Source organism: Botrytis fragariae (assembly GCF_013461495.1).
Source record: "Botrytis fragariae strain BVB16 chromosome Unknown tig00000163, whole genome shotgun sequence".
NCBI lineage: Eukaryota > Fungi > Ascomycota > Leotiomycetes > Helotiales > Sclerotiniaceae > Botrytis > Botrytis fragariae.
In genome coordinates this window covers 259,498-283,480 of record NW_023500999.1, presented here as the reverse complement: position 1 = coordinate 283,480, position 23,983 = coordinate 259,498, and the positions used below count along the sequence as shown (strand labels likewise).

Sequence of the window (23,983 nt, the reverse complement as noted above, 5' to 3'; positions counted from 1 at the left end):
TCTATGCTAGAGAAGAGCTTTCATTTGGCATTGAGTGAGTGCGAGTATCATTCTTTGCTTGAGACACATTATACTGGGCACGAACCGATTGAATCAAACCCGCGGAGCAAAAGCTTGCCGATTGAAGGATAACTTGAAATGCTTGTTTTGGAAGCATGGGAGGTGGATGGATGAATGAGGCTGTACTCTTTCCTCAGCGTGTCGGACACGAGTGCAAAACCCAGGAGATCATGGCACGAGTCGCACGTGATTGAATAATAATTATGCACCGGCAAGGCACACGCAACGATTGCATAAATCCCTCAATGCACCGACAGCACAACAACACAGACACGAGAATTTGAATCTGACATACATACCATACCCCTTTTCAGATCATCCACCGGCTTCCCAGTGTAAAGATCTATCTCACTTCAAGTTCGTAAATGTCTAGCGGTCAAGCGGCTAGTTATGCAAAACAAACGCTGGTGTATCGGATGAGATGCGGTGATTCTCTATCCTATGCTATGCAGATTATTAATGATTGCGCATTGTGGCGGCATCCTGTCATCTTATATACCGTAAGACTGTAGGAGATGCGGCCGCAAGCGGTCATCATCTAGACTGAAGCTTTCTTGAAGAGGCTCGTGTTACCATGCGGGGAAGCCAGCTAAAAGTCATTAAAGTCGACCTTGTTACCGCTGTTCCACATTACCAATGCCAGTACCTTGATGCGGGCTAAGAGCGGGCGGATCGGACACCGCATACACTTCGCCTTGATGGCGATGTCACAGATGTTACCAATATGAGTTCGCAGCAGTTTTGCATATTAGTAGGCGGTGAGTCTATGTATCCTGTTCGCCCCCTGAAATTTGCATCTAAAGTCTAAATAGCAAGCTCTCTTTTTACCCGGGTGCACGTGTAAGTTTGAGCAATGATACTCTTCATTGGACCAAAAAGCCAAAGGAGCTACGCGAGAATTGGGTAAGGGATATTTGAGCTAAGACATCAGAAGCATGATTGGAATTTCTCGAGCATTAAGCAGCCTTCAAGACCGAACACTACCTTGAAAACGAAGTACCTCCCCAGTCTAATGCATCATAACATTTCTCTATATTCCAATTTAATATTTGCGGGCATCGAGTATTCTACAATCACTATGCTCTCAAAATATTGCTAGGAAGTGTAGATTTGACGATCCACTTGCAACAACTATACTAGCCAAATCGATGTACTTCACCGAGCATCTCGAATTACATGCGTTATTCAGACGTCTTTTGATCCATCCACCCACAGCTTCCTCACAAACCCCCAATAAGCCTCTTCACCGCCCTCACCTCTAAACATTTGCGCATGCTTTCCTCCAACCATCTTAATCCTCTCAACCCTATATCCCTTTAGAGTACCTACTTCCCCATGCTCCTCCACGTCTTTCCACTCAATGACTTCATCCTCCTCGCTATAAATATACCCCCTGGTAGCTTCCTTCCTTACCAATCTCTCATCATTCAAACCCTCCAATGGTCCCCTCACCAAATCTCTCCACACCCAATGTGGACAAAAGTGTACGATGAAGTACACTATAGACGCAGCTATTATAGCAATAACCGCTAGGGGTATATACAATAGCCAAGGAAGTTTGGCTCCAGGCACATGGAGGAGCGCGTGCAAATCTCGCTTAAACCACGGAAGGGATGGACAAGAATCATATACGATGCTGGATATAGGAAGCGGTTTTCCTTTCAGAGATTGATACAACCCAGCGATTCCGTAAAATCGTTTAGCACCTCCGTTGCTAATGCAATGGACTAGTAACCTCGCCCCTTGATCAGATGATCCGGAGAATAGAGCATCAATAGCAGGAGCGGCGTCTTTGCGTCGTCGGGCTTCGGATTGGAGGAGGAACTGAGAAGTCTTCATAGTGCAGAGAACGATACGGGAGAGAGGGAAGAGATTGGTATAGTAGGTGGTATAGTAGGAGATATGCTTCGGAGCAGCATTGTTCCAGCTGCAAAGGAGAATAGTTGAAGGATCGGATGGAGGTGGTGCGGTGGTGGTGGAGGGTGTGTAGAGATAGACGCAGGGTGATAGTCTACTAAAAGCAGATAGAGGTTTTGGTTGTACCATTTTTGTTGCACTAGCCATCGCAATTGGAATTCCTCATATATCACAAAAATTTGAACGAAGAAAACAAATAAAAGAGGATGAAATTTGCAGGATGATGATTCTTTCACTTAAAATTTATATCACTCCGTGAATCCGCCGACAGGGCAATTATGCCAAAAAAGCTTTTCAAACCCAGTCCGACCAAGACTGCCAACGCGGCAGTCTTAATGAAGGGATCCTCATGTTGAAGAATTCCGAATTTGTTGAGCAACGGGTTTGCCCCAGTTTGGTGACACTCCCGATACGTACGTATCGCCGGCTCGAAAGCGGGTCTTTTCTTTTGATACCGAGGTCCGTAATTTAGTTTGGGAAAAAATGATATAGAAGTCTATCAACGTCCACGCTGATGTTAACGCTGACAATGAGATAACTATGACGGACTCATTTGAAACTTCTAGCTGAAATTTGATCATTCTAGAAATGGCCACGGAATCACTGAAGCTTTCTTCTAGCACAAGACATATCTTGGAAGCCAGACCTGGAGATATGAAACAGGCAATTTCCGAGATCAAGTAGAAGTCTATGTGTGTTCTCTCAATAATGATGCAGAATCATCAAGCAATTTCAATCACATTTCCATAATTTAATTTTCTTCGGCACAGAGTTAGGAGAATGTCTAGAGCTTACATAAGCTAGACTCCAATTTCATTGCCATTGAACATCAAGTCAACTTCAATGACAAAACAATCAGCTAGAACTCACGCTTCTTCAGAGATTCAATCTGGTGATTGTATCTATGGTCTCATAGAAAACGGCCTATCTGGTATCTTGGGGGTTCAGATACAAGCCTGCCGCATACCCACACTATCTCTCAATTTCAATCAAAATCTGTTTACAGCAGCCCTCAGACTGAAGCGGAAAGCTGTTCAAAATGACACAATGAAGAGCAGCATGTGGAAGAGAAGACAAGTAAGACGAGAAAAATCTATAGGGGGTATACAGACTCCAGTCAGGGCGCGATACCCTATCATATATCCACGCATGCACAAAGATGAACGAGAACTCCTCAGATAGGGTATAAGTATATTGTAACGTTATCATTCTATATCGGTGTAGCGTCTGAGGTATTAAACCATCCAGATGCCTATTTCATAGCCCTTTCCGTTTGTTCCTGACACCAATGAGTATTCTGGAATCATATGTCTAGGCAGGAATATTTGATGTGAAGATGCACCTCAAAGTTTGGAAGACTAGAGGGCTACATGGGGGGAACATGTCGTCTTCGCAGGAAGATGTTGATCTCTCTCGATCTTTAGAGGCCATAACTCAAAAGATTGGGGTCTCGTTCTGGTTAAGCAAAGAGAATATTTTGATTTAGATCTAACGTTATTGATGAGTTATTGGGTAAACGCAAGGTTGAGAAGTCCTTACTAGATATTGACTCTTCCCCCATCAGTAGATTGATTTTTGGATTTCTACTTTCAATCAGTTATCTATCAGCCGAGTTTGCATGGCTCCGTATTCGCAAAATTCCAATTCAAATTTTGATGTTCATGGTCCCACGAGAACTCTTCTGATTCTTCAATGGCTGACACAAAGGTTTTCAAAAACAATCACGCCCCGTCATTTCTTCACCCAAATCGCAGATGGGCCAGCCCAGCCTGATAAGAATTCCACAGAATTGTACAACGAAGTAGATAAATGATGCGAGTAAAATGATGGATATGATGATGGGTGATTTTGGAATATATGGAGGCATTATTTGTGTGACGATGAATTTCTTGTACAACAATTTGGTGAACTGTGAATCATTGAAAACCGTAATATCATCATTATATATCAAGGGAGATCTTACGGCGATGATGCGAATCTTAGGGAGCTGTACTAGCTAGCGAAATGCTGGGTGTTCAGAACCTTAGTCATAGTGCTATCCTGTTGTGATCTGGGAGATGTCAAGAATTTCGAACACACCGGAAGCTACTTTGGCTGGCCAACAGCACGAATTCTGAAGTGTTGAAGGTAAAGCTGTGTCTAATTACAACCTTCGAAAAGGAGCGCTCGTGTGGTTGACAACAATCAATCTTTAGACTGGCCGAAGATGAGGTCAACAACTTCTCATAGTCGTTATTATACAGAGCATCAGAGTGTATCACGTAGTAAGCATCATGATTGACCAGAATGAACATGATATTGGAAGGGATGTAAACGTGACACCGTAAATTGCAGTCCTCACAAGGAGCAATTTCCACAAACTTTTATCCGGTCAACGAGAAATCATCGCTTAATTCATCTCATAAGAATCATATCAATTAAGAGACCGATTGCTCGCATTGACTTCTATGTACTCTCATCCTACTTCTCTCGGCGTGAACATTTACCGTCTCACCTTATTATGATGATGGGAAATTTTACCGCCGGTTCGCATCATCCCGTCTTATTTTTGGCCTTCGGTAGCCATGAACAAATCACCAGAGCAGAGCTCTCCTCTTCGACCCCGATACTCAACCTGATACATGCCAATCATTTGAAAGTACCAGAGGTATAAATCGGTAGCTCCGAGGGGCTTGAATGGAGCAGAGCCGAGAAAAAGAATCACTCTGAAGCAATTGCAAGGCAAAAAGTCTCCATGGCTGGATTAAATATCTTCTTCGTGACGCCGTGTACTCTTATGAACATTCGCCGGTGAAATTGGCTCTTACTTCACCTTTTATGCCAACCGTGATATTGTCAATTTAAAATGAGAGATCCCAAAATTTGTCGACTATAGTCTATCTGACAGTAGAAAGCACAGAATGGCAGCGATGGGAGTTAATCTAGGGATCAAAAAGTACAAACGACAGGATAAGTCCATCAGGCTGTAGATACTTCATTTCAAGTCGCACAGCTGATGGAGTAGCCAACTGCAAGTTCGCTTGCTTTTGACCAATTTCTTAAGTTCTATGAAACATATCCTGCTTCATTCAACCTCTCAATGCAAAGCCTGTATATAGCACCTAGAAGGTGTATTTACCAGTTCCATAGAGATCATTTGAGAGTATACCCGTATATAGTTGTAGTGAATAAACACCATAAATCCCACTTCACTCTAAAAGTAATCACAAGTAATTTACTTCTTGCCTAGTCGAGATGTCATTCGTAATCACCAGCAATCCTTATTTCCCCATATATAACTATATATAGCTGCTCTTCTGCTCTCATACTAGGCCAATCAATCATCAATATCGACCAAAATGCAGAAGCAAGTTCCGGTAATCTACTTGCGCAGATCTGCCAACTAATACCTCATCTCGAAAGACTTTCTCGAAACATTTGCTTTCGTGGATAAATATACAGTTTTCAATACCAGAAGAAACAGCGAGTAAGATGAAAAAAAGGCAATAACTTATCGTCAATGAGACCTCATAAAAAAAGACGATAATATTGAACCATCAACAGCGTTCACTGAATCTTCGATTCTTCACCGAGAGTCCCGATACTTATCAGTCACACATTCTTGACCAAGGCTGCGGAAGATAGCTCTGGCCGAAAGAAAGAAAGACTCTCCAAAACCTATGTCAAGTTTTCCCTTTTTCTCTGCATGTTTTGTTGTAGTTCCAATACCCCGATTTTACAACCCTTTCATACCTGTAGGAACCCTCTCAGAACACTTCTTACTCCCCAAACGACATCAAATTCACCTCGCCCGATCTTCATCACTCCACAACCACTCCCAAACTAGTGGAGTACCCTCATAACCAAAAATCCCCAAAATGATGATTCACTACCAGCTCCACACTTTGAATGATCTTGTATTCCATATGCTCCCTTTAAAAAGGCTACTAAGATCCTCATTAAAGATGCGAGCACTTCCAAAGTCAGACATATGATCTACGAATGTGGGCTGTGGCTAACGATTTACGTTTCACTTAAGCATCATGAACACAGTAATTTTGCCGCTTTTTGGTGCTAGAGGGAATACTCCGCAGACTACTATTCAGAGACGCTGAACGACAGTATGAGTGAAAGAAATGGCAACAAGAATTATAGTAAACGACAGCAATAAATCTTAGACATCAGATGGTCGAGCATCACCCCGGATCTACATACCAGAAGTAGTACAAAACTTTGCACCATCCTACAATTATGGGCCATGCCATATGATATATGGTGCTCTACTGTTATCCATTCATTTATTAACCTATAGAAAGAAGCTAGAGATAACTATAAAGAGGAAATTTGTGCAACATTTGAACATCTCAGCTCCGGGGGTCGGCTCTAGGAACGGAAAGAAGTGTGAGGACTCGGGAGTTTTGGCAATGTCATCGAGCAGATAAGAGCATGTATCCATTGGATGATAGCCACTTCAGACGACACGGTTCGCCTTGTTGAGCATAAGATTTAAGCATATCAATGAATGTAACCATAAGAAAAGGATCAATGAATGATCTCAAGATTTTGCTACGTAATACTAGACCAGACACGATACCCCAGTTGGGGGGTCGTGTAATTGTATTCAGGCCAACACCTCCTACCACTAAAGGACGAATACTTCCTAGCTCTCCTCTCCCGCCATCTCGTATGGCCTTGCGCGCATGCTCGTAATTTATGCTTCTTCTACACATAATCTCATCCCTTTGAGCTTCAGACCAAAATTGGACAAGCTTAGAATAAACCCAAGTGCTATTTTGGGTGTTATACTTGGGATTTTGTACCCTTTGTGGCACCTTAATGAATACTTTCGATGACGCATGTAATTCTAGTATTTTCGATAGTGGCTCATATTCTTGATAGATTGGCAAACCATCTCTAGTTTCTTTTCGAGAATTTACTGATCCACTCTTTGAAATCAAGAAAGTTTCACTTAGGAGCTGATCCTGCAGGCGTGACTGGAGTTGATTTCGAAGAATCCGCAGCCGAAGAAGATTTTGAAGAGTCCGCGCCTGGAATATCCACGCGAACTCTTCCACCTCCGTTTCTACCACCCCTTCTTCCCATGGTTCCACCTCTACCACCACGCGAAGCGGGATTAGCAGGCGATGGAGCAGGTGCTCTTGGGGCCGGAGCAGCACGTGGTACTGGGTTGCCAGTATTCCCCTTTCGTGGCATAACGTGGACGGTGCCTTGAGCCACGGAAACTGGATTTGCAGCCATTGCCTTCTTCAAACCTTCTGCATCTTCAAAATCGGCGTATGCAAAGCCTTTCTTTTTGTCTATCTCAACCATAGAGACTTTGCCAAACTTCTCTAATGCTTCTTTTAGCAATGGTTCGGTCACACCTTGAGACGGATTGGCATGTTTGATGAAAGCTTGTCGGGAAATTTTGGATGAAACGTCCACCTGAGCTTTTGACCCTCGATTTGAAGTAGCTTGTTGAGGTGGTACCGTAGCTGAAGCAGCTGGAGCGACTTTTTGAGTTGGTTTTGGTTGAACTTGGGGAGCAGATGAAGGCTGAGAAGTAGCGGTACTTGGTCGTTGTTGGGGTCTTTGATTATCGGGCTTTCTAAGCAGAACCATAGGTGTGGTTGGGGCGGAAGTAGTAGTAGTCGATGGCTTACTTGTGGATGATTCGGTGTTATGATTTTGATTGCCTCTTCTAGATCTCCGGCTACCTGATTGAGCGCTAGGCTGAGCAGGAGGAACTTTCGGACCTGTGGGTGTTGTAGGAGTAGCTGGTGAAGATGCGCTGTTGTTAGAAGTTGCGGTGGGCTTTTCAGTAGACTCTGCCTTCACTGCACTAGCTGTATCGCGTTTGATACGACGATGCGCCTGAGAGGGATTGAGTCCGAGATCACGTCGAAGCATCCGAACATGAGCAGCGACGACAGCTTGCCTTTCATTTGCTGGAATTTTAGAAGTATCAAGCTTCGGTACATTCTTTTCAGTACTACTTTGAGAAGATGCAGAGGCTGCCGATGAGCTTGATGCAGCTGCTGGTCTCTTGCCAGCTTCCCTGTTTAGAATCTTGACAGCTTCCTGTGTGGCCGCAACTTTGTCGGTTTTGGAATCCTTATTGGACTTCTTGCCATCACCTGTAGAACTCGATCCTTCACTCGTCTTGGACTTTGAAGTTTCCTGTTTCTTCGCCGCTTTGGCTGCTGATTCCTTCGTCTTATTGGCCTTCTTGTCTTTCAAAAATTGAACCAAGGGAGTTACTGTGACCTTCTCGGCCTTTCCTGTCGGGGGATCTTCGCCCTCTGCGCCAACTTCTTTTGTAGTAACTGGATTAGCCAAACCTTCCAAAAATGCCATGAATTCTGGGTCTTGATCAATTGTTCCAGCCCGGGCATCTGTACGACGTTTAAGACCTGCGGGGACTCTGCTGTATGGCGCAAATTCGACAGTGGGTGGTCCAATAAGACAAGAATTTGTGTATGTATTTTTTGCATCTTCAAAACTGGATTTTCGCACGACGTCGGAGAATGGCAAAAGATGGTCACTATTAGTCAAGTGAAGATATGCTCGAGAAGGACGGGATGGTTTTGAAGGGCTGTGTTTTTTTGTAAGTAACGCCGGCGCATTCTCTGCGAAAGTACATACTCTTTAGAATCTTTTCCTGGGTTGTATTGAAACCAATCAACCTTTCCCTGTCCTACCTTCCATTCGTCACCAAGTAATGTGCAGAATTCTGTCTCCGTCAATCCAGGAGCCAGTCTACGGACAATAAGTTTCATTTTGGAACTTGCTGGCTTGCTAGCAGTTTGTTTGGAGGCATTCCCCGATGTCTGGGTAGTTGTAACAGAAAGAACACCATTGGCATTATTGCGAGATCCTGCGGTGGTAGCCATTCTGAATGGCAGTTGTATAACGGGTGAAACTTTGAGGTCGACTTTCAATCAGATTATTGCGCCAAATGATTTGGGGCCTGCGGAACCGAATAATTGATATTCAAGTTCCTTAATCTGTACGGCTTTACAAATTCATGAGAAGCACATTGATATAAAGAATTGCGACGGCCATCTATTATAGAAATCGCCCACTGGTTTGTGTTGTGTTTGTGCAAGTAAGAAACAGCATTATTGTACTCGAATTATGTGATTGCTGATAAGGTTAGACGTGGGGCATCACTACCAAGGGAATGAATGCACTTGGGGCGGAAAGCCTAAACACCGAGAATACGGTCACCATTCACATAATCTATGTCAACTTCTTCGGTTATACTACGATATCGGGCATAGCGCAGCATGATTCCAAGTACTCTCAGATGAGGCAGTTGAAGAGGTATTCTATCAGGAGGATTACGAACACTCACATTAAGACGATTACGACAACTCCCAAGAAGCCAATATCAGCTCTGAAAAGGGCATTGAACAAACCAATTGCGACAATTGCAGAGTGATAATTGTTGAAAAAGCATCCGTACCAACAAGATATACCTGCAACCTCGAGACGATTTTAGAAAACCCGGCAGAACTCAAAGAGGATTCAGGAACGGACTCAACTCTCCTAAAGTCGGGAAATTTTAAGTCACAATATAATCCTACTTGCTCACGTATCCGAAAGGAAGCTCAAGACTTCGCCATCACCTTATCAGAATACACAACATGAGTCCCACAGTACCCCGCCCTGGAGCTGCGAAATTGGGACCTCGTTCCGGTCTGGAGGAGTGGTTAGCAGAGGCGAAACAATGTCATTATCTACCAGAGTGGGCAATGAAACAACTTTGCGAGATGGTAAAGGAGTGCTTAATGGAAGGTAATACCCTTCTGAATCATCACTTTATATCTTCTTGTACTGATCCTTTCCCCAACAGAGTCAAATATACAGCCTGTCGCAACTCCTGTTACCATTTGTGGTGATATCCATGGACAATTTTACGATTTACTCGAACTCTTCCGTATCGCTGGTGGTATGCCAGGCGAGACAAATGTTCAAGCCCCCACCACTATGATCAACACAGATGCGCTCGAACCACCTACTGAGATTACAGATCCAAAGTTGAAGAAGAAGATACGAAGTAGTGACAGTGGTGTGGAAAGCGCAAGTGGAGGAGACGATGATGATGACGATGATGAGCCTCGAGGACGCCCACGTACAGCAGGTGGATCAAACCGCAGTACGAGTTCTGGAGCTGATTCCGGGATTAATGTCAACAATAATCAAGTCTCTGGAAATGGGAACCAAAATTTTATCTTCTTGGGTGATTTCGTCGATAGAGGATATTTTAGTTTGGAAACTTTCACATTACTGATGTGCTTGAAAGCTACGTAAGTGAATCACTTCATTTGGTCAGACCAATCTCTAACAATACCAGGTATCCCGATAAAATTACACTCGTTCGAGGAAATCACGAATCTCGTCAAATCACTCAAGTATATGGGTTCTACGAAGAATGTCAACAAAAATACGGCAATGCTTCGGTTTGGAAATCTTGCTGTCAAGTTTTCGACTTCCTCGTACTTGCAGCAGTTGTTGATGGAGAAGTTCTTTGCGTTCACGGTGGTTTGAGTCCAGAAATTCGAACTGTTGATCAAATCAGAGTTGTTGCACGTGCTCAAGAAATTCCTCATGAGGGCGCTTTCTGTGATTTGGTATGGAGTGATCCTGAGGATGTTGATACTTGGGCTGTTTCTCCCCGTGGGGCTGGATGGCTATTTGGAGACAAGGTTGCCAATGAGTTCAATCATGTTAATGGTTTGAAACTCATTGCTCGTGCCCATCAACTTGTCAACGAAGGATACAAGGTATGCTATCTCATCTGCTTAGATGACAGCGGAAATTTGCTAACACTTTTCAGTATCATTTCGCACAAAAATCTGTCGTTACTGTCTGGTCAGCTCCTAACTACTGTTACCGATGTGGTAACGTCGCTTCGATTATGAACGTTGGAGAAGACCTCAACCCCAAATTCAGCATTTTCAGTGCCGTGCCAGAAGATCAACGTGCAGTTCCAGGTGGTCGGAGAGGTGCTGGGGATTACTTCCTTTAATTATACCACACGTTCTTTACTGTCGATACATTCTCCAATTTCAGGAGATGTATACTGGATATCCACATAGGCGTTTGTTTTTTAAAGGTCGGCATTTCATAAAGGCGTCTGTTTGGTCACATTACCCCTGTACAACAATAGTTGAATCTGGTTTCTGTCTTTTGTTTTTTAATCTAAATCGAGATGATGGGTTTGGCTCGGCCTGATCTGGCTATTTGACACGGAATAGGTGTGGAATGAAAGGTATCCATGGATCTTAGACCTTATGAGTGATGAGTTGATGAGAGATGGTTTAAGAAATACATGGCATGGTATATCAAGCGTAGCGTATAGCATACAAGATGATGATACGAATTCGAGTCGTTGCATTTTAAAAATTTTTAAAGTCATAGCTTATATATTCACATGTGAAATTATGAGAATAGTTCAGTTCAGTTCACCCGCCAAGCATGTGAAGTAAAGGGCTTCCAATTGAAAATCGAGGAAATTCGGGGACCTTTGATGTGTCTTTGCGTGGTGCTAATACCTACCTACCCCGCACAACCGCGTCGTTCTTACTTTGTGACTCAAATTGATAGCTGGATGGATAGATGAGTCTTTGTTGTTCGACATCAATTCTATTGTTGAAAATTCTTTTGTTCGAGATTGACTTTCTCTTGTGAACTTGTAGGATCACATTATATTACATTATCTCTCTGAGCAATTCAATCATACACATCACTTATCCCACCTACATATATATACATATATTTCCCTCATCCATCTGGCCGGAACGCTCGATATTTAGTTACTCATATACCCTTCCAGTCATTTCTCAGTTCCTCAGTACCAAAACATAAAGAAAAAGACAAATAGAAGAAGAAACAAGGAAAATGGTTAAATACTTCCCATCTATCTCTCCAGAATTAGCGGAGTGGGCAATGGCTCAACCGGTTTTCTTTACTGGCTCGGCGCCGACGTATGGGAAGCATATCAATCTTAGTCCGAAGGGGTTGCCGTGAGTGATTTTCTTTGTTGGCTTGTGTTGAGGGAATTTGGGTTGGGGTGATGGAAAGAGGAGAGGAAGGAAGAATGTTGGAGAGAGAGGTGATATGGATGATGAGAAGGGGGCAGTGGGAGGGGAAAGAGGAGAAAGAATAGAGGAAATATATACTGATATTTGATGATTAGAGATGCGACATTCAAGATCTTGGGACCGAATAGTTGTGCTTAGTGAGTTGTTGTTCCCTTTCCCGTTTCTTACTCGTATTGTTTCGATATTGCTGGGGCTTGGGAGTGATGTGTTGATGAAGGAATTTGTCGGAGTGGGATTTGGGATGATAATTCGGGTTTGGTAATGGGGAAGTGGCAGATACGAACATCCGGAGGGCTGCCATGACGTGTGACTTTAGTGGTCATCGATCTTGGTAGTACATGCGGTGATTGTCCTTCTTTTGCCGTCTGAAATTAGTATTGTGGTGTTTTTGCTATTTGTCGATTTCATGCACTTTTGATATCGTCACTGTTTCTACTTGCAGCCCCCAAGTTTGTGAATGATGAATCTGACGCTTTAACAGTATCGATGCCACTGGTTCGGGCGTCGAGACCATTAGCCATATCTATGGTTCGTCCATTCATATCCCTTAATCTCTACCCTCAATCTCTACCCTCTCCTCCTCTCACAATAACCTAATTCCTTACTTTTCCATCTCCGCACTAACTTCCTCCAAGAGAACAGTCGCGTAACAATAATGTTCTGTTCTTTCACCTCCACTCCCCGCATAATGCGATTTTTCTGCACAGGACATGTCGTCGAGTGGAATACACCTGACTTCGCACCTCTATTGGCTAAAATGGGAAAGTCAAATGTGGATGGCGCGAGAGCTGTGATCTTGTTGGATGTTTGGAAGGTATGTTTTCTTTTTTCTCTAACTGATTCTCATGAATGCATCCTATGATTTAGCGCAATATAATTCTGCTCTTGACTTCAAGAAATAGAGTGTTCGAGACAAATGGAAGACATCCAAAAGAAAAGATTATTGACAGGAACATTAGGTCCAGACATCTTGCGGCTACGGCGTTCCCCTTCTCACACCGCTTCCTGTTCAAATTGACAATCCATCCTCTGGTCCCTGGACCGATCGTAAAACTCTAGGCCACTGGGCCGGTCAAAAAGTAGAGAAAAATGAAATGCAGGATTACCAATTATTGAACAACAGTTACTCACATGATGCGTTACCTGGATTGAAGAGTGCACGGAAACAGAAAATGGGGAATAGTGTTATAAGAGTCAAGGTTGATGAGGCTATATTCTGGGGAAAGAGAATTGTGAAAGGGGAATGGAGAGGTGTGATCTTGGGGGTATTGATGGGTTTCTTAATGGCCTTGCTAATGAGAGTTTGGGGCAAGGAGGGAGGATTCGAAAGTGTAGTCGGGAGGGTAACAGAGGTTCGAGAGTTGATGGGGAATTTGACCGGGAGGAATCATCTGGAAGTTGAGCTCTGAGGGGATAAAGTCGCTATGCTTTTCTTTTCTTTAGTTTCGATCTCTTTCCGAACACCATTTTGGAGGTAGTAAATATGACTAGATACTCAGGTGATTTTACATAAAGAAGTTGCTCAAAGTTCACATTGTGTATCGATAGTAGACACAAGTCCTTCCGTCTGCCGGTACCCATGATAGACAAGATGTAACCTTCCACGCGTCACCAACCAACAATCCAATCTCCCCACCCCCCTTGAAGCCTTACCTCTTTCCTTCCACACCATCTCATCTTCCCCAGATCTCCCAAACGGTGTCTCATAAGCACACCGTCATTTCCCATTTTCCATCCCTTCCCATTGCAATTTTAAAATTGTCCGGGGATGGTGGCGTTGGTCAAGCTTTTCCGCCAAGCGTTGCTTATTTGTTTATTTGGAACATTTTTGTCTGGGATTTTGCGGATGTTTGTTCAATTTTGATTCAGATAGGTTTTTTGAATATTGATTGATTGGCGATGCTAGGCCTTATACTCGAAGACGTCAAAGCCCGCGATGAAAAAGGGTGCGGAGTTTCTGATGCTATCTAAATACGGTATCGGTATCAAACTATATATCGATCAATCTATCAAACTCACACCTTTCGTGTTTATCCCTGACAACGGTATCAGAAACAAACATGTCGAAAGATAACATCAGATTTCTTCGGTCCGGTTCGCAGAATCAGAATCTTTTTACGGGGTCTTTCATCCAGGAGTTCATTTCATTAGATCTTAACTTTATTTTGACCCGTCCAGTACGAGGAGTCGGAGTGCTGCTTTGAAGGCTTTCTCGTATTCAATTGCTGTTCCTGGCATTGAGTGGAGGAGAGAAGTCCAGAGGGGTGATATGGGAGAGGTGGACGGCTGGATGGTTAATGCAGCATGGTTGATCTACACTTAGTAATATTTGTTGATGGCTTGGCTATCGAAAACACGGATGATAGATAGAGTCTTCGGTACGCATTGTGGGTGTCACTTTAACTTGGTATATTGTTGTTATTTTGTTTAAATTTTAATATGCGAAGTCAATTTCTTATCGGGCATTGTATTGCTCTGTTTCGAGGTCTTGTGATCATTGTAATTAATATCTTCGTCTTGTTCACATCATTTATTTTCATCTCGAGGGGGAAAAGAAATTGCCGTTCACCGGTGTTCCTTTCCCATGTGGTTACCCCCTCGGATGTTCGTACAAAGTATAGTAAATGTGCAAGTGCTAAGTTCTAAGTATACCCTTTTGGTTAAAGATCCTCAATACATGCATGTAACCTTACTCATCAATCGCACCAAAATTCATACGCCTTGATGCCGTCCGGATATCATCAGGAGACTTGTTCCTGACTGGTGGCTCAGGGTGGCTCACCCTAACATCTCGTATTCCATATCACAACCCTTACACTTACACTTGGGGACCATGAAAAGTATGGATATCTTAATTGGGGTAGGATGTGGTTTGTAGGAAAGATCGGGTTTGATTTCAGTTTATATTGGCTCTTCCTTTTGTTTTGATTTCTTTTGATTTCGAAATTGTTTACCCTCTTTCTGTTTTGCGTCTTTTTAAATAGTTGAAGAGTTGGTGATTGTTTCAACATCTTTTGATTTATACATACATCCAGTCTCTCGTTCTGTTTGTATCGTACGCATTGCACTTGTATTCCGAGTAGTTTACTCTTATTGCATACCTCCATTCGTTACAGTCTTTTGCCCTCGGCATTACACAACATCACGATGAAGTACTCACTTATTCCACTCGTTCCCCTTTTCGCGGGTTTATCTCAAGCAGCAAGTAGTGATGATTGGGCTGGGAGATCTATCTATCAGGTTATCACAGATAGATATCATCGATCCTCAGATTTAGATGCTCCTTGTAATATCACAAATTATTGTGGAGGTACTTGGAATGGCATCACGGAGAATCTGGATTATATCCAGAATATGGGGTTCACGGCCATTCAAATTAGTCCAGTCAATTTGAACATCAATAGTACGACCATTTATGGACAAGCTTTCCATGGATATTGGCAAACTGTAGGTTTTCTCTCAGCAGAGCCTCTCTCTGTTTGCATGCAATTGGCTTGCTATTGGGATAGCGTGGACAGTTCTAACATCAATATTCTAGTCCCTCTACGATCTCAATCCAAACTTCGGTTCAGCAGATGATTTGTTGAACCTCAGTGCAGAACTTCACAAGAGAAAAATGTATCTCCTAGTCGATGTCGTTGCTAGTGAGATGGCTGTTGACATAGGAGACCACAACATGACCGCAGGAACCAAGATCGATTATTCTGCTTTCTCCCCCGCTCCATTCAACGATGAAGCATCATACAACTCATACTGCCCAATCGTCGATTGGCAAAACGTCACAGAATATCAAGACTGTTGGTTGGGATACACCGGAGTCGCAACTCCAGATATCAAAACAGAAAATAAAGACATTGCAGCTGCATTAGGAACCTGGATTAAAGAGCTTGTCGCCAATTACTCTATTGATGGAATTCGAGTCGACGGTGCTAAACAAATCACATATGATTTCTTCCAAGATTTCGTCGATGCGGCCGGTGTATATCCTTTGGGAGAAGTAGATGATGGTGATGCTGCTTTCACTTGCAATTATCAACAGTACACTGAGGGATTGGAGAACTACCCAGTTTATTTCACAACCATTCAGGCCTTTACCGCTGGTAAGATGTCGGGTTTGGTTGATATGGTCAAAAGTGTGGGAGCTTTGTGCAAGTCTCCACAGTATCTCGCCAATTTCATTGAGAATCAAGATCAACCGCGTTTTGCATCTTACAACGATGATGAGACTGTGAGTCTCTTCCATTCATTATCATCTCATACCGGAATACTAACACAAAACAGCTCGCAGCCAACGCAATGGCCTTCACAATCCTCGCAGATGGTATCCCCAAGTACTACTATGGACAAGAACAACATCTCCAAGGCAACTATTCTCCATACAACCGTCAAGCGCTCTGGGAAAGCAAACCAAGCACAACTGCTCCTCTCTACACTATGACAGCTACTCTCAACACCCTCCGTAACCACGCTATCTCCATAAACTCAAACTACATCACCAACTCATCCATTCTACTCCACAGCGACGATTCCACATACGCAACACGTAAAGGACCAAACGGTGTTCAAATCGTCTCCGTACTTTCCAACCAAGGTTCCAAAGGAGGAAGCTACACCCTCGCCATCAACAGCGCCGCCGACGCTGGAACAAACATGACAGAAGTCATCACATGTACATCATACATTGCAAGCGAGAACGGAACGCTCTTCGTTGAAATGGATAAAGGAGAGCCAAGAGTCCTATTCCCTAGTTACCAGATGAATGGAACAGGTGTTTGTGGGTTTGATATTGATGCTAGTGCGGGAACAGCAACAAGCACAGGAACGGCAACGGGAAGCGCAGCTAGTGCGTCGAGTACGAAGAAGGGAGATGCGAGTGGATTGAGGGTTGCGGGGTGGGTGTTTGCTGGTGCTATGGGTGCGTCGGCTTTGGCTTTTATGTAGAGGGCTTTTTGTGATCAGGTTGTAGTTAGGGGGTGGTGAGGGGGGTTGGTAAATTTAATGATTGCTAGGTAGGTATCTGAGTAATGAGCTTGACGTCTTATGTGTGTGCGTATTTGTTTCTAGTTCGATGTACTGCATGCATGCATGTATGTATGATGGGATTGAATTGGATTGGATAATAGATATCATGACAATATTTCTAGGAATGAAAGGTGGATTATGTGGAAAGAAGGTAGGAAGAAGAATTGCAGATATTGATTATATCACACTCTTATTAATTTAATAGCAATTAATTAATTAATCAATTCTACATGTTTATTTTGTGGCCTTCTATGTTATTTACTTATGGGTGCTATTCTGTGGATCTTCATAATAGTGAACAGGACACTTGCTTGCTTGCTTGCTTGCTTACTTGTAGGTTGTAGATTGATAAATTCATGGTCGTCCTACTTGATATACTCCCGCATCTTACACTTACTTGTATGCTTAAGCAGAGTCAGAACCCAAGCTCAAGATGAATAGATGAATTAATTCATGGCCGCTAGCAGTCATTTAAGTAATCATTCCTATGTTTCAGATATACATCGAAGAGAATGTGTTGTATATATCATCTTCCCTACCTACCTCTATAGGTGCATTTGGGAAGTCAAGGATATATCTTATCATACCATATCATATCTCTGCCCATCTCACATAGATCTCAGTCCCACCCTAGCTCCTAGATAAGATAAAAATGAAACCTTAGGAAAGGAAAGAAGGTCTTGGCGTCAGATTGTCAGCGGAGCTTTTTCACCATCTCACGCTTTCTCGCACTTATCTGCTGATTTGACGTGATTTGACGTGATGTGAGGGGATGTGATTGGATAGATCACGAGACTTATGACAGAGAGAAAGAGAAAAAGAAGAAGGCGTATTGTTTTGTTGCACATCTGAAGTAGGAGGAACCTGGTCCAGCTGAAGTGGACTTGGAAGTTGGGATTAAGGATGGAGATTTTTACGTACATGATGTGTGTGATGTTTTTCAACTGTGGTTGGTTGGCTGATGGTCTCACTGCTGAGTATTTGCTCGTGTGTTCGTTACGGCCTCGAATGCGAGAAACAATTAGATGACTTTCTTCTTGGAATCGCGGTCGGTTTGGTGAGTTTGTTTATCCGGAATCTGGTTGAGTGGTCGAAGGTAAAGAAATTGCAATTCGAGCGGGGGGTTGACATCGATGGTAGTTCTATCGTTTTTGTTGCGAGAGGGAATATGGAGTTCCATTTCAATTGGATCTTATGCTGTTGATTGGAGAAGTCGTTCGATATCGAGTATGATGTTGAGATATAGTGACTGGATGTACTGGGGATTGAATCTTATGGTTTGGATGACAATTGGTTGCCCTTTGTCCATCTGATAATGTGGTAGATTCTAGGCAAAGTTGCACATTACTTTTGGCTCTACATCCCGATTGTTTCTCATTATCATTCTGTACACATTTGTCCTACCTCGAGTTTTAATAGTTTCTATTCTTGGAGAGAAGTTACACAAGTCATGCTAACTAAGTATTTCGTCGATCTCGATTGGCAAGATGAAGCTGCGGATTGATGATTCAGATGGGTGCACTTGTACCAAACATGAATTGAAGAACTCTTTCATCTATTCTCACTATTCGATGAAACCTTCGTTCAAATGACGCCTCTTTGGAACTCTCTTTGGAATATACCCCGCACTCACCCCTCATTTATGTCTTTATGGCACGATCTCGTCTTCTAGCTATTGTTCTTACTTTCCTTCCTAATATGTTTCTGGGCTCAGAAAGAGAGCCGATATTTTCTATCATTCATGATTCTTTTCATCCCACAAATTAATTTGACTCACAACTCACAAACAATTCAAACCTCATAAACCATCGTCAAAATGACATCCCTCAAACCTCGCACCATAATAATCATTGGCGCCGGCCCCCTCATGTCCCGCAGTCTCTCCCTCTACCTCGCTTCTCACAACTGGCAAATAATTCTCATCTCTCGCAATCACTCCTCTCTTCTTTCTCTCGCCTCGGAAATCAATGATCTCAACCCCAAAGCACCTAAAGTCCTCGTCCACCCAGGCGACGCCAGTATCCCCTCTTCTCTCCACAAAGCTCTAGATTGGGCTGCCGAACAAGTAGGTGGAAAAGTGGATGTCCTTTGCTATAATGCCGCACACGTGGCTCCGAGTCCTATCCTGGAGTTGAAACCGGAGGCTTTGACGCAGGATTTTAATATTACGGCGATGGGGACTTTAGTTGCTGGGTATGTTTATCTCGCATATACCATAATATCGGAATTGGATCACTGTAAGGAGAAACACTAACTACAACTCTACAGACAATGGTACATGAACCACGCCAACACCTCCCATATTCCCCAAGGCGAACACCCTCTTTTCCTCGTTCCCGGCGGCCTGCTTGATAAATACCCAGATCCCAACATCTCCGCTCTCTGCGCCACCAAAAGCGCAAGCCAATGTCTTGTTAAAATGTTTCAACAAGTTATGGTGCCAGAGGGAATCCTAGTCGGCGCACCAATTGTAGGAGGAGAAGTAGTACAAGAGGGGAAAATGTCTCCAGATCGTATTGTTGATGGGGTTTTTAGACCATTTTTTGAGGAGAGAGAAAGATATAAAGGCAATGAGGGAAAGTGGGTGTTGGAAAGAATCTGGTTACCGGAGGGAGGATATGGAAATGCAAGAACAGGTGAGTTTATTGGAGAGAGGGAGTGGGAAGTAAGGATTGTGCTAATGAGTTGGCAGATGTTTGATAGGGGAACTTTGGTGGGATTGGAAGGGTAGGGGAGGGAGAGGAGGATGAGGTATGAGAATGTTAGTAGTGGGATGGTTATGAATTATGACTGATATGATATTTCAATTTGAGGTTTCAAGGAAGCAAGCATGCTATAATTAGCAATGATGTCGGATGGCAATCCGTTCCTCAGATAATTGGAGACGGCTCTCGGAGTTGTTCTTATTTTCAATAATCTCCTCGCTCGCGATTTCAAGGGAGGGGGTATTGTTTGAATCTAGGATGTATGGATGGATATGAGGCCAAGAAAAAACACTACATATTGGAAAGGACATAAGCATGGAGTTATGAAGCTTGAAGTTTTGCTTTTAGGGTTCTGCAGTATTGATTTATTACCACGAAATTCATAAACACAATTTTTGACGTGCAAGATGTTTCTCACCCCCCAATATGACCTCTACAAGAACTAATAACAACAAGGCTGAATAGACCCGATCTATTCTTGGCATGGAGCTTGTCTTGGTGAAACAATCAAGTCTTCACTGCTTGGTGTCGGAATGGAAATACTCGAGTGCTCGTTTGGGTGTTATTAGAATATTATATTTCTTGGTAGAATGAACCAGGCATTCTCACAAATACTCTCTCTGATTTCACCATACACCTGTTTCTTCTCAACAATTACCCAATTTGATATCAAATTTCAACGACATCAACTAGTAGCTATTGGTTTTTGGAAAGGGTTTGTCCCTTTATAATGCCAATATCAGCACAGAGTCACAATGCTGCTAAATAACGTAAGATCGGCAGAGAACCACTGTATGTAAGGGGAGCGGGAGCCCCAAGATTATCGTGTTCGGGCCGTCAAACGAGCTTGTAACTTTTCTCCACATGATAAGCTTTTGAGCATTTGCGACTTGTTAAGGACGCCATATCATCGTGGCTCTTGGGAGTATTTTTTTATATCACTGGGTATCTTCTCAACCATGATATTTGGTTCTCCAAAAGAAAAGACTAATCAACGAGAGTGAATCCGCAACCAAAAGATCATGATGATTTCCAGATGAAACTCGATGACGAAAATGCAACGTCTACATATTTTTCAGACAAAAGCAAAGCAGAAATATCGGCTTGACTTGCTTTCCAGATTGACACTTGGCATTGACGACATCCATCTGATAGATGATCCCTCGGAAGTTTGAACCAAGCAATGGAGCGCAGTTGGTATATTCACACATACTCAGACCTTACAACATGCAATCCCCGAAAGCAACCAAAATAAACGTTGTTCGAGTATGATCGACTATTGATAAATTAATAGAAGTGCTCAGATCATCTAGATCACTTATTACCAATAATACTAATCAATATACACATCTAAGCACACTATCAATATCATTTTTGGTCAATCATTTTAAAGCCCTATGATACAACATGAATTGTTTCTTGAATCAGGCTTTCATTGATAACATATCATACTTGGCGATTGCTTGGTTGATGAATTGTTCTAATGTTTATCCTTGCCGTTTCATCATTTTCATTGGATTACTAACGTCGTTTCAGCGTCGAACGTCTGGTGTCTGATCAACCGCGGCTGTGTCCTTCCTTTCTATGTATCTACATGATGAGTTGGAAAAGGATAGTGCAAGACGTCAAAACATCAAGTCAAGGATTCCATGTCGTTTCAAAAAATGAAAATCCTAGTGGGTTTGTCGATGATTTGGATATCAGATTGCTGATGAGCGGCATACACGTATCGTTCTTACGAAGAACGGGCAATGTTTTTGAGAGATCAAATGGGAATGTTTTGGGATTTATGCTGATCTTTAGTTCTAGGGAATTGGGCACTACTTTCAGTTTGAACGAATAGCCAAGGAGGATGTTCATGTATCATAGTATCATAGTTGATCTAAGAAAAGAACCCTTCGTCTCTCATATTTACTCATCTCCCATTGATTTCAAAGCTTTCCTTCCTAAATTGTCATTTCAATTTCGTGGCTTGATGAGACACTGCTCATTATTACCTACATGAGTTTCTCCGAAGTTGTGATCTTAATTCATTCTGTATTCCGATTTCAATAATCCAATGAAATCCATTTGTGTACGAATTCTACGATAATTATCTCATACCTCCATTCCATATCCATCATCTCAATGGGAGGGTTCTCTCAGTCGAGATCATTTCTCGGCGATGCTATATCAATAGCGTCAACACCTTTACGGAACAGTTTCGAAATAAATTGTCGATCTCCTGTTACACCACGACGACCATATTCAAATAACAAAGATGGAGTCAAAGGATTATATGTTGATATCGACCGGTCGAGAGGAAGCTCAACATATAGCGAATCAAAATTTCTTCAAACACCGCGGAGTCATCTGTCAACGCCAAACGGTCAGAGAAACATAAAATCCAAAGAATCGGATGATGAGGATGAACAATTCGATTCATATTCAGGTACCACTTTAGTATCACCAGCCGAATCATCAACCTTTCTTCCACGAACTCCATTATACAGTATAGATTCAAGCACACCCGAAATCGCCAAACTCGGTACCTTTTCCACCATAAACATAATAGTCGGCAAAACCGTCGGAGTAGGAATCTACTCAATACCTAGTTCCATTCTCCAATCTGTGGGAAGCGTAGGAGCCAGTCTTACATTATGGGTCGTCGGATCTCTTATCTCCTTCTGCGGTCTTGCAGTATATCTCGACTTGGGGACTGCGCTACCCCGATCCGGTGGTGAACGCATATATCTCGAGAGGATATTTAGACAACCGAAAATGTTGGCCACGTGTGCGTTCATGAGTTACGTTGTTCTTCTCGGATTTTCAACGCCCAATTGTATTGTTTTGGGAGAATATATAATGTATGCCCTTGAAATTGATGCCAATAGATGGAATGTTCGTAGTATTGCAGTAGCAGTTATTACACTAATATGTTTCATCCACGCTCGCTACCAACGAACCGGTCTCCGCATAATCAACATTCTGGGCGTGGGAAAAATGTTCTTCGTTCTCATAGTAATTCTCTCCGGACTCGCAGGCCTCCTGATGCGCATCGGATCCTCCTCCTCTGTCATTCCCCGGCGTCTCAATCTCCTCTCTACAGAATACATCCCCGGAGCTCCGCAACACCTCTCTACCGCCCAACGCAACTTCTCCCACCTCTTCGCAAACTCTTCCACCCAACCCCACGACTATGCCACCGCGCTCCTCAAAATCCTCTACTGTTTCCGCGGCTACTCAACCGCAAATCAAGTCCTCTCCTCCATTCGAAATCCCATCCCCACTCTCCGCACCGCAGCACCTATTGCGCTTTCCCTCGTCTCGGCTGCCTACATCCTCGCCAACATTGCATATTTCCTCGTTGTCGAACTTGACGATTTTCGCTCCGCTGGAGTAGTAGTCGCGGGCCATTTCTTCCGGAACATTTTCGGGAAAGTGGTCGGTGAAAATGTATTACCTATCGCAGTGGTAGTATCGGCTTTTGGAAATATCGCCGCAACGAGTTTTGCGCAGGCGAGAGTTAATCAGGAACTTGGGAGAGATGGACTTCTACCTTTTTCTCAGTTTTTCTCGGGGAAAGAAGGGGAAGCGCCGATCCCGGGATTGTTTCTCCATTGGTTTGTTAGTGTTTTGGTTATTGTCGTGCCTCCGCCAGGAGAAATATATAACTTTCTGGTGGATATCGGAGGATATCCTGTTTCGGTCATTTCGGTTGCTATCAGTGGTGGTTTGTTGTATTTACAACTTACACCGTCGGAAAATTACGTATCGCCTTTTAAGGCAAAGAAGGTGTATATTGTGGTTTTTATGCTGAGTAATTGTTTGTTGTTGATTTTACCGTGGATTAAACCGGCAGAGGAGAAAGGAGATGAAAGGTTTCCTTATTATGCGTATCCGGTTACTGCATTGGCAATTTTGGGGAGCGGAGTGGTGTATTGGGGATATTGGAGGTTGAGAGGGGAATGGATGAGGGGGAGTGATGGCGGGTATAGAGAGAATTTGTTGGGGGATCGAGGATATGCGGAGATAGGGAGAGTGGGGGGAAGGGACTGGGGAAAGATGATTGGATGGAAGGAAAGAAGAATGATGATGAGACGAAGGGCTTGAAGGAAAAGCTGCAGGTTAAGGAGAGTGGGAATGCGACGGGTTCGGGGTGTGCGTGTAATTGCGCGTGCACGACGAAGAGGAATGTGGTTAAGCCGGGGG

At 43.2% G+C, this 23,983-nt stretch overlaps 7 protein-coding genes across 7 annotated transcripts; 5 read left to right on the top strand and 2 right to left on the bottom strand.

Annotated features, from left to right (window-relative positions):
• Nucleotides 1-1,245: 1,245 nt before the first annotated feature.
• Bfra_009695 (putative indole-diterpene biosynthesis protein) lies at nucleotides 1,246-2,106 on the bottom strand (the record flags this gene model as incomplete). The annotated part of the gene is made up of 1 exon (XM_037340035.1): nucleotides 1,246-2,106. One exon carries the CDS (start codon nucleotides 2,104-2,106, stop codon nucleotides 1,246-1,248), a length of 861 nt encoding a protein of 286 aa, XP_037189258.1.
• Nucleotides 2,107-6,921: 4,815 nt separating this feature from the next.
• Nucleotides 6,922-8,849, bottom strand: Bfra_009694 (putative nonsense-mediated mrna decay protein; the record flags this gene model as incomplete). Its single annotated transcript, XM_037340034.1, has 2 exons — nucleotides 6,922-8,551; nucleotides 8,602-8,849. The coding sequence occupies 2 exons, from the start codon at nucleotides 8,847-8,849 to the stop codon at nucleotides 6,922-6,924; spliced, it is 1,878 nt and encodes a 625-aa protein (XP_037189257.1).
• A 416-nt stretch (nucleotides 8,850-9,265) lies between these two features.
• Nucleotides 9,266-10,990, top strand: Bfra_009693 (putative serine threonine protein phosphatase protein; the record flags this gene model as incomplete). The annotated part of the gene is made up of 5 exons (XM_037340033.1): nucleotides 9,266-9,396; nucleotides 9,596-9,756; nucleotides 9,815-10,268; nucleotides 10,316-10,745; nucleotides 10,799-10,990. The coding sequence occupies 5 exons, from the start codon at nucleotides 9,266-9,268 to the stop codon at nucleotides 10,988-10,990; spliced, it is 1,368 nt and encodes a 455-aa protein (XP_037189256.1).
• Nucleotides 10,991-11,862: 872 nt separating this feature from the next.
• Bfra_009692 (putative pyridoxamine phosphate oxidase family protein) lies at nucleotides 11,863-13,474 on the top strand (the record flags this gene model as incomplete). The annotated part of the gene is made up of 5 exons (XM_037340032.1): nucleotides 11,863-11,987; nucleotides 12,161-12,202; nucleotides 12,547-12,593; nucleotides 12,701-12,879; nucleotides 13,025-13,474. 5 exons carry the CDS (start codon nucleotides 11,863-11,865, stop codon nucleotides 13,472-13,474), a joined length of 843 nt encoding a protein of 280 aa, XP_037189255.1.
• A 1,738-nt stretch (nucleotides 13,475-15,212) lies between these two features.
• Bfra_009691 (putative alpha- protein) lies at nucleotides 15,213-17,006 on the top strand (the record flags this gene model as incomplete). Its single annotated transcript, XM_037340031.1, has 3 exons — nucleotides 15,213-15,512; nucleotides 15,604-16,293; nucleotides 16,347-17,006. 3 exons carry the CDS (start codon nucleotides 15,213-15,215, stop codon nucleotides 17,004-17,006), a joined length of 1,650 nt encoding a protein of 549 aa, XP_037189254.1.
• A 1,897-nt stretch (nucleotides 17,007-18,903) lies between these two features.
• Nucleotides 18,904-19,787, top strand: Bfra_009690 (putative short-chain dehydrogenase reductase sdr protein; the record flags this gene model as incomplete). The annotated part of the gene is made up of 3 exons (XM_037340030.1): nucleotides 18,904-19,280; nucleotides 19,356-19,723; nucleotides 19,780-19,787. 3 exons carry the CDS (start codon nucleotides 18,904-18,906, stop codon nucleotides 19,785-19,787), a joined length of 753 nt encoding a protein of 250 aa, XP_037189253.1.
• Nucleotides 19,788-21,919: 2,132 nt separating this feature from the next.
• Nucleotides 21,920-23,884, top strand: Bfra_009689 (putative high-affinity methionine permease protein; the record flags this gene model as incomplete). The annotated part of the gene is made up of 1 exon (XM_037340029.1): nucleotides 21,920-23,884. The coding sequence occupies one exon, from the start codon at nucleotides 21,920-21,922 to the stop codon at nucleotides 23,882-23,884; it is 1,965 nt and encodes a 654-aa protein (XP_037189252.1).
• Between the last annotated feature and the right edge of the window lie 99 nt (nucleotides 23,885-23,983).